Source organism: Perkinsus marinus, assembly GCF_000006405.1.
Source record: "Perkinsus marinus ATCC 50983 genomic scaffold scf_1104296973172, whole genome shotgun sequence".
Classification (NCBI taxonomy): domain Eukaryota; phylum Perkinsozoa; order Perkinsida; family Perkinsidae; genus Perkinsus; species Perkinsus marinus.
In genome coordinates, this window is record NW_003201482.1 from 82892 (window position 1) to 92297 (window position 9406).

The 9406-nt window shown below is 41.8% G+C and overlaps 3 protein-coding genes across 3 annotated transcripts in view; 2 read left to right on the forward strand and 1 right to left on the reverse strand.

Moving 5' to 3' along the window:
* Positions 1-1171, forward strand: Pmar_PMAR012021 (hypothetical protein; the record flags this gene model as incomplete). Its single annotated transcript, XM_002766250.1, has 3 exons — positions 1-75; positions 136-236; positions 1096-1171. 3 exons carry the CDS (start codon positions 1-3, stop codon positions 1169-1171), a joined length of 252 nt encoding a protein of 83 aa, XP_002766296.1.
* A 2571-nt stretch (positions 1172-3742) lies between these two features.
* Positions 3743-3944, reverse strand: Pmar_PMAR012022 (hypothetical protein; the record flags this gene model as incomplete). The annotated part of the gene is made up of 1 exon (XM_002766251.1): positions 3743-3944. A coding segment is annotated over one exon (202 nt), but the record flags the coding sequence as incomplete, so codon positions are not given.
* A 763-nt stretch (positions 3945-4707) lies between these two features.
* Positions 4708-9406, forward strand: part of Pmar_PMAR012023 (hypothetical protein) — a gene marked incomplete at both ends in the record, with an annotated part of 9328 nt that continues 4629 nt past the window's right edge. Inside the window, 5 exons of the mRNA XM_002766252.1 lie at positions 4708-4828; positions 5503-5633; positions 5708-5776; positions 6677-6992; positions 7678-7781. Of these exons, the coding sequence (XP_002766298.1) occupies positions 4708-4828; positions 5503-5633; positions 5708-5776; positions 6677-6992; positions 7678-7781 (741 nt within the window). The remainder of the gene's footprint in view (positions 4829-5502; positions 5634-5707; positions 5777-6676; positions 6993-7677; positions 7782-9406) is intronic.

Sequence of the window (9406 nt, forward strand, 5' to 3'; positions counted from 1 at the left end):
ATGGAAGCAGCGACCGTTGGGGAAACTGAGCAAGATAGGTGGGAGAATTGGGATGAGAACTCGATGATCGATTTGGTGACATAGTCTGTATCTACCGCCGGAGTTTTGTTGTATTGTATTTAGGCATGCTGGTAGAGGGTTGAAAAGTCTCGCGTTGTCGGTTGGGACTCCGTTTGGGATGTGGGTCGAAGTGCTGTTACCAAGCGGGTTCTGGAAGTGGCTTATGATGCTTATTGGTAGTTATAATGGAGTAGTAGTAATAATAGTAGTAATAGTAGTAATAGTAGTAACAGTAGTAATAGTAGTAATAGTGGTAATAATAATAATAATAATAGTAGTAGAAGTAGTAGTAGTAGTAGTAGTAGTAGTAGTAGTAGTAGTAGTAGTAGTAGTAGTAGATTCCAACGCTGGTAGAAGAGCGCACCCGCAAGATTTTCAGAAACTGGGGGAATATTTGTGGAATTTTTCCTACGACTCCGGTCTTCAAATTGTGCAAATTTCCATAGCATTGTCACATACGTGAGAGAGGATCATTTTGATGATAGACGACGACGGAGCGGTGGTGTTGAAGGATTCGAAGAGGGTTGAGCTTGCGAGGCTACAATTGATAAAAGTGGGAAGGGATGATGATAGTGTTCGAGTGGCTCAGGGTCCCTTTTAGCATTGAGAAATAATGTTCTCCCGGAAAAATTTTACTAATGTGATGACATTTACATGGGGAACTGATCGAAAAATGTGGAAAATTCCAAACTAGTTTTCCTCGGAAACATTATAGGTTTATGGATGTTCCCTTGGAGTGGTTGGGTAGAGAAGTTCATCGTGGTGTGGTATAGAAGTGTATTTATTAATTCTGCAGAATTTATGGTTATATGTAGTCTTCGATAAGGTAGTGCCGAATTGGAAACTACCGGTGTTGTGGCGAAAATGGCTGGCGGAAAACGGCAGACCGTATAGTGTGCAGTTTACTGTGTTGGAGATGGAGGTAATATTTGGGCCTATTTTGTATCTTTGGGGAAGCAACCTTGGATACTCTTCGTGCCGTTCTTGATTATTGACTTTTATGCAACTTTTGTGACTACTATTTATTTTCAGTAGGTCGATCGAAAGAGTGAAGCCCCTACGAGTCGTTGCTTGTTGGCTTCTTGTAGTACTATTCAAGAACTTGATGTAGGGTTTATCGCGACTACTTATAATCTAGTTTTAAATAGGTGTTGGTCTTAGCTACGGAGCGCCGGGTTAAAGGAAGGGAGAAAATTGGTGTAATATGGGAGGGGTCGTTTTTCGATGGGTTTTCACTCGTGATATGAAAAACACTAGTGAAAAGACGTATTCCACAAACCACTGCATAGCACGGATATTGGGTTTTCCACTGAGTATCATGCCACTTCACGTAAAACGGGTAATGAACTCAAATGAACGATTATGTGATGTTGATATTGAGTGTCAGACATATACAGCGTGTGTCAACTTGATATGCGAATATGTGTTATTTTCTGAGATTAATGAGGATCAATCTGAAACTATATCGCATAAACAATGTAACAATGGCTATGAACATTTGTTGTGATAAAGTAATACTGTGATAGCGACAACTTGTTCACTACAATTCGCCCTCTGAAATGACACATTTGCATATCAAATTGGTACGTACTGTAGTTTGTAGATAGAATTGCCGAGCGAGCGGTTCAGATTTTCTGTGTGTTCGTTGAAATTATTTCTCTACGACTACACCAGTTGAGCTCTCGAGACACATACCACTCGGAAGAGCGAAGTTCGTGAATTCTGCTAAAATATTAAAGTACTCCCATGCCCATCATTTAGCGTGTATGGGCTTAACTGTTGTGCGCCGTGACTGTTAGCAAGCGGAAATGCTCGAAAAAAGCCTCTGTTGGGAATCGAACCTGCGACTGTGGCAAACGATCCGAACTTGAACTGATCACTCTTCCTACTACGATGGAGACGCTCGCTACACTACAGTTTCTAATAATCGCCGATTATTAGTGGGGAATTTTTCCCGGTTATTAATCCGGAAAAAATTACCCGGGTATCTTGACAGGTAATTTTATTCGAGCGACAGGTGTTAGTGTTGAACCCCTATAGTGGCCTTTGGGAAAAGCGCCTTGTTAAAATCGAACGAGGTTGGCTTTTATTATATAACGGAGTGAGGAGGCGGAGCGAAGCGTTTTTTGTTTGACATTTTTGTAGATCTCGAATGGATCGGAGTTGTTGAAATCGATGCCTTTATCGATTAATTTGACGATCAGGAGTTTATGCAACCCGCACGACTGTAATAAAAGTGAACTTCGTTTTGATTCTTTTGTGGATTTTCCTATCCCCATTTGACCGAACACGCAGAAATATATGTAATATGCTAGTATAATTTCTCGATAATTTTTTTATAATTGTCGTATAGTAATTCTTGTATGCGTTCGACATTGGAGCTTCACTCGTTTAGCGCGAAGTGGCGCAATACTGCATTTAAAGGTTGAGGCGTGAATGTTGTCGCGAAATGAATTGTAAAGCACGTTGTCGTTCTCCCGTTATATGGAGTTCGATGGAGTTTCACCCGTTTTACGTGAAGTGGCGTCATATTCTGTGGTGAACCCGATATTCGCGGTGATATGCAGTAGTCGTGAAATATATTTTTACTAGTGTTTCTCATATCACTAGGGTGAAACTCCAATATGCGAACGAATAGATATACTGTGCGTGCGCACGGTCATCTTAGCACGTTACAATGCTGAGAGATTGTATGAATATTCGCCGTATTACCCGAGCATGGGAAAACGCACGCACAGTATGTATTTGATGAATAGATAGAGAACACAGCTAATTCTATTTTAAGGTACGCCCTTCACTCGAGGTGTGCTCGGCGAGATGCTGTGTAGGGGAGGGGATATATGGGAAGCCGGACTGGAGTTGTGTTCGGTTGCTGCTGATGATGACGACCAGAAGGACGGGGACATGCATCACATAGTAGTAGCGCAGTTTGGAGGCGATCTAAATTATATTAGATGTGAATTAGGTGTGGAATTTGCAAGGCTTTCGAAACGGTATGAAACTCATTGAATAGTTCTCACTTATCGTAGAGAAATGCAGATTTTAGCATTTTCTTTGGTGGCTATTACGCATAGATTTTAACAGCGATTGTGGAATATTCCCTGTAGGTTTTATGCTGTTATTTATCCATGTGCAGCGGAGTGTATGAAATTTTTGATTGCTCGAAGTACGTTTTTTGGTGGTAGATTCTGATGATACCACGCTCGTGTGAAGAGAGGGATACCTTAGTGTCAGCAATACGGCAAGCGATGGTGGTGAGAGTCGACCCACGATACGGTACGTTTGGGGGGGCGCACATAGGAAAGCTATAATCTTCCCGGAGGGAACTAAGTTCGAAGTCTCAACCACAATTGCAATACATGAGCTCGGGAGTTTTTTATCAATAATCATAGAAGCTCATATACGTATAAGGACAGAAGTATGGAGAAACCAGCGAGAATTTCCAAAAATTTTTCAGAATTTCAATGTTGCCACTAACACATGTGGTTGACTATGTGCAATTTCTACCACACTGATCTCAACATTCTTCAATCAGTTTCCCATGTAAATGTCATCACATTAGGAACATTTTTTTTCTCATTTTTATCAAACTCTGGTGAACGGTATAGGCACAGTTCACGAGGGGGAGAATTTGAAGAGAAAAGTGCAGAAGTTGATTGGTGAAGTGAAGATGTTGAAAAACGAAGTGGAATTGGCTCGGAAATTGACGGTGAGGAATTCACTCCAGCAGAGATTGCCAACTAAATTCGCGGCACGATCATCGAGTACGTTGATGCCCAGCGGGGTGGAGCAGGAGGAGGAGGAGGGTCTGTTGCAGGTGGTGAATGAGATTGTTTTTAGTGACATAGTCTGGATGGGAGATATATTTGATTTTCTCGGCTGAGCTGTGTTGGGAGAATTTGTAGATGGCTTTGGGTAAAAATGTGAAAAAAACGAGTAGAAATTCCGAAGAAATTTCCAATTTTTTTGATTGGTATTAACGAGCGTAGTTTACATGTGCATATTACTATGCAAATGTGAAGAATGTGTGTTTTCTATTCCGGGATTAATGATAGTGAACAACTTGTCGCTATCATAGTCTCGAAAGGTTACTTTTGTCACATCGCATGTTCATAGCAATGTTTACATTGTTTATGCGATATAGTTTCAGATCGATTCTTATTAATCTCAGAAATTAACACACATTTGCATCATATCAAATTCACACGCATTGCGTAGTAGCAATCTTCGGAGATGAGTTGATATCACAGGTGGTGTCCCGGGTGAAGCTTCGGGCGAAAGAGCGATTAAAGTGGGTACATGAAAACGAGTGTTGATTTCTATTATGGCCTTGTGTAATAGCTGTTGTGTTTGCCGTGGTTGTAGTAGCATTTGGTTTAAGGGAGGTTATTATTTGTAGTGCAATATGCAGTCTGCATTGGAAGATGGCATGCAGGTTGGTGAGATTTGGAGTTGATATTTTTATCGACATATGATTGAGTTTCATCACCCTAGTGATATGAAAAACACTAGTGAAAAATCACCGCGAATATCGCGTTTTTCACCGAGTTTTACGCCACTTCACGTAAAACGGGTTCTTGTGAAACTCTATTGTAATCACTGACGCTGAGCTGAGAGGCAATTGTGTGAGACGGTGTGGATATGATCATGCCCTACATTCAGGCACTCCAGGCGAGGGCATCTAGGGTGGTGGATTCTATTAAGACTACGCTTAGTCCTGGACAGGAGTTCGCGGCTTTGCGAGAAGATGGAGATCAGCAGTTTGGTGGTAGTAGTAGTAGTAGTAGTAGTAGTAGTAGTAGTAGTAGTAGTAGTAGTAGTAGTAGCACTGGATCGAATATTTGATCGTGTTTCGTGGTAGTGGAGGAGTTTATCATGTGTGAGTGTCAACGTGTGTTGGTGACAATATGAAAGTTCTGATGAAATCATTGAGGAAATTCTTATTGGTTTCTGTACACTTCTACTCGAGTTCGTGTGTCAACTTCGTGAGCTCAGTTGAGGAAAACGATTACATATATTCCTCCAACACTGCATGCGATACTCCTGTTATCCATGTTGGAAATTGTGTTCGCTCCCCTCAGCTGAGCTCAGGAGATTCCTCACTATTTATAAGAGTTTATATACGAGTTAGGGTAGAAGTGTATAGAAACCAATAAGAATCTCCGAAAATTTTCTCGAAATTTCTATATTGTCAACGACGCATGTACAGTAGGAGTCAATTTTATATGCAAATGTGATGAATGTGTGTTATTTTGGAGGACAAATGATAGTGCATAAGTTGTCGCTATCAAAGTCAAAAACGGGTACTCTCATGTTTATAGCCATTATTCGCATTGTATATGCGGTATAGTTTCAGATTGATTTTCATACGCACTTTTCATATCACATAGACACGCACTGTAGTTGACCATGTGCGTATTTTCCCATACTGCATGGTATTAGCAAGAAGAGCAAGAATGTGCTTTTTAGAAGATCCTGTGTGTGTGAGGCGGCCGTACGGCGGTGTTGGAATTGGCCGGGGCTTGGCAATTTCGGAGTCGCCGCCGGTGAGGTATGCACCTAGACGACATCAAGTGAGTATGGTGGGTGATCGTTGAATTGTAGGGAGGTTCGGCAGGGTGTGGTATGAAGGGCCGTATTGTTTTAGTCGGGAGATCTCGCTGGGCGGCTGAGAAAAACGACTGACGTCGCGTCTACTCGGCTGACGATGTCCCCGGTGAGTGTAGTTGATAAAAATCTCTAAAAGTTGTCTTTATTGGTAAAGTTGAGATCAATCTGTCATCAGAGTTTCACCCGTTTTACGTGAAGTGGCGAAATACTCTGTGAAAAACACGTTATTCGCGATATGAAGTGGTTTGTGAAATATAGTTTTCATTTCACGGGTGAAACTCCATTGAAATGGAAATTCTAGAGGTGGACGGAATTTGTATCGTTCTGTTGACATAAAATTTGGGAGGAGTTTTGGGCATATGTGGTTTCTTTGCTCAGCTGAGCTCAGGAGTTACCTAATTATAGGAGTTTTTATCAGAATTAGGGTAGAAATGTTTAGAAAAATTTTAGAAATTTCCTCAAAATTTTTGTACGTGCATATTTCCCTATACCACCCCTACGTGTAAATTGAAAAACGAGGCGGCCTTGTGGGTGGAGACGAATCCGATACAGTAGGAGTTAATGCAAATGTGATGAATGTGTGATATTTTGGAGGGCAAATGATAGTGAACAAGTTGTCGCTATCACAGTCCCAAACGGGTACTCTTATCACAACACATTTTCATAGCCATTATTTACATTGTTTATACGATATAGTTTCCAGTGTTGGAATGAATGTTCGTATTCCTCAGCTAAGCTCAAGAGTTTCCTCACTGATTATAGAAATTTACATACGAATTCGGGTAGAAGTAGTGTACAGAAACCAATGAGAATTTCCTCAATTTTCCTCGGAATTTCCACAAATTTCACCTACATGTGTAGTTGACTACGTGCATATTTTCCCACCCTGATAGTTTCAGATTGATACGCACTTTTCATATTTGCATATCAAATAGACATTCACTGTCGATTATTCGGGCGCGCGCTATTTGCAACAATGACTCTCTTCTGTTGAGTTGTGTTGTAGGTCGTTGATTCCGCCATGTGTGGTAGGAGGAGGTCGACGGGTTCGAATATGATGAAGTTGCGTAGCCGAGGAGAGACACCGATGAGCAGTTCACCCACGTTGGACAGTTTATTGTCGCAACCGATACTGGCAGACCCGCATAGTCCTGTGGTGGACGCGGCGTTTGATGTGGTGCCGTCGGTGGGGATTGAACCTGCGCGAGATCCGGTGCCGGAGGTTGAGTTTAATCCGCATGGAGATTTGGGGGAGTTGGCTGATTTGTCGGCACTTTATGATGAAGTTGGTGCACCGGTGAATGCTGTTGAAGAAGAGGACGGTGGGGGGATTGAACCTGAGTCATTGGTTGAGGAGCTGAGGAAGATTCCAACAGACCAGTTGGTGGCTTTGATACGTCGAGTGATCGAATTGCGACCTGATGTAGCGGCGTCATTTTGATGAAAATTTTAGAAGTATTCATCCCAGGGAATTCCTCTCGAACTGTAGTTACCATTGGAGTTTCACCCGTTTTACGTGAGGTGGCGTAATACCCTATGAAATTCCGATATTCGCAGTGATATGTAGTAGTCGTGAAATATATTTTTCACTAGCGTTTTTCATACCACTAGGGTGAAACTCCATTATTATATAACATTTCTTCAATGCCATCATTTTGCTGACGTACATAACGTCCGATCGCTGAAGAGTAGTAAACAGAAGTCGACTCTGTCGTGGTCTGTAATTGTAATTTCATGTTTCAACTTTTTAATGACCTTGTGTTTTCCGATTGGCAATTTTTGGTTTTTTTATGGTGATTCTGAGGTCTCCGGAAACACACTGTGGTTTGAGGTTAACTGCTGAAGTGATGTTAGGGGGGAAAATATATTAAATTTGCATTGATTGAGTTTCCAAAATGAGAGTATCCAGAAATCTTCCGGCTGCGTAATTTTGAATTGCTTCAGTTGCTTCAAAATAGCGCCTTGTTTTATCGATGAGTTGCGCATGCGTGCGCTCGGTTGATGTAGATGATAGCATTTCGAGTTGTCGTCGGAGTTGTGATGAAGTCGCCGCCGCACTACACTTGCAAGGAGTTGAGCAGTGGAGGAGGAAACATTATGTATTTCTACAGGTGAGTTGGGAAATCTTCGCTGTGCGGTGGATATCAAATTCACATTGAAACGGGCAGTGTAATGGAGTTTCACCCTAGTGATATGAAAAACAGTAGTGGAAAAGATATTTTACGACTACTACAGTATACCGCGAATATCGCGTTTTTCACCAAGTTTTACGCCACTTCGCGTAAAACGAGTTGTTGTGAAACTCCAATGTTTCTCGATGAAAATTTCATTATTAAATTATTTTTCAGATAATAAATGAATGATAAAATTAATTTTATTTTCAACAACATCTGGTATGAAGAGTGGAGTTTCAGCCTAGTGATATGGAAAACACTAGTGAAAAAAATATTTCACGACTACTGCATATCACCGCGAATAACGGCGTTTTTTCCACAGGGCATCGCGCCACTTCATGTGGAATGGACGAAGCACAATTGTTGAAGTTTCAGCTCTGAACTCATCATTCGTTGACGAGAAACGAATTCGCAGAAGACAAAAATACATTTTTTATATCAGCTTTAAGAGATCGTCGTGAAGTGTGTTTGGTGAAATTAATGCATTTTAGATTGTTCGATAGATGCTTTGAATAACCTAATTTTTCTCATAGTGCGGGTCGATAATTCAACGCTTTCATGATTTCAGCACGGCATTTGGGGACACGACACAGATTTAGTGGCAGTGAGAGAAGCCTTATTGGGAGAATGCACGACACGTGTTTCGGAGACTACTGGCATTCACATCGATCCGGAAACGCAAGAGGAGGTTGAAGTGATTACGGTCATTTCTGATGTAAATACGGGGAAAACTCACGACGGTGTCAAAGAAGGCGGGGAGAATCTCTTCCGGTGAGTGTCTGACTCGACGATTATACGTGGGTGAAAAATTCCGGATTCGTGACGATTTTACCCATTGTAGAGGTTTTTCGCTCAGGTTAATAGAAGATACGTGTGAGCCGGGCAGTTTAATATCCCTCATCGGTCACTCTCTTGGGGGCCTCTACTGTCGAGCGGCATTGAAGCTCTTAGCTGCACAACAATCGCGATGTAAGTCTGGAAAATTTCGCGCGCCACGAAATTCATCCGGGTGTGATGTGGTTTGAAGAAATTAATTCTTGCGAGTATCAGGGATCGAACCCGGGACCTTTCGCTTCAGATCCATACACTGACCCCAGTAGGACTGTTGGCACTTTGGGATTGGTCCCAGTCAACTACATATCATTTGCGACTCCGCATCTGGGACTACGAGAAATGCCAGCGTAATTTGGATAGAAGTTTTCTTTTTGAAACTGATGAATTTCAGAGTTGTACAATTTGGTGCTCTCGTGGTGAGCGGCAAGACAGGCTCGGACTTGCTACTGAGATCTGATACTCTCGGGGAGTGGTTGATTGACGAGGTAAGCTACTGATTTCTTGGGACGTTTTAGCACGGGTTACTTCGTTCACGGTTGAATCTCTTCGTTGCTGATTCCTAGTTCGGGGGAAGAGTTGTATACTCTTGAGTGAATAATTGATATTATCGATGAAGTTTCACCCTAGTGATATGAAAAGCACCAGTGAAAAACATATTTCACGACTACTGCATGTCACCGCGAATATCGCGTTTTTCACCGAGTTTTACGCCACTTCGCGTAAAACGG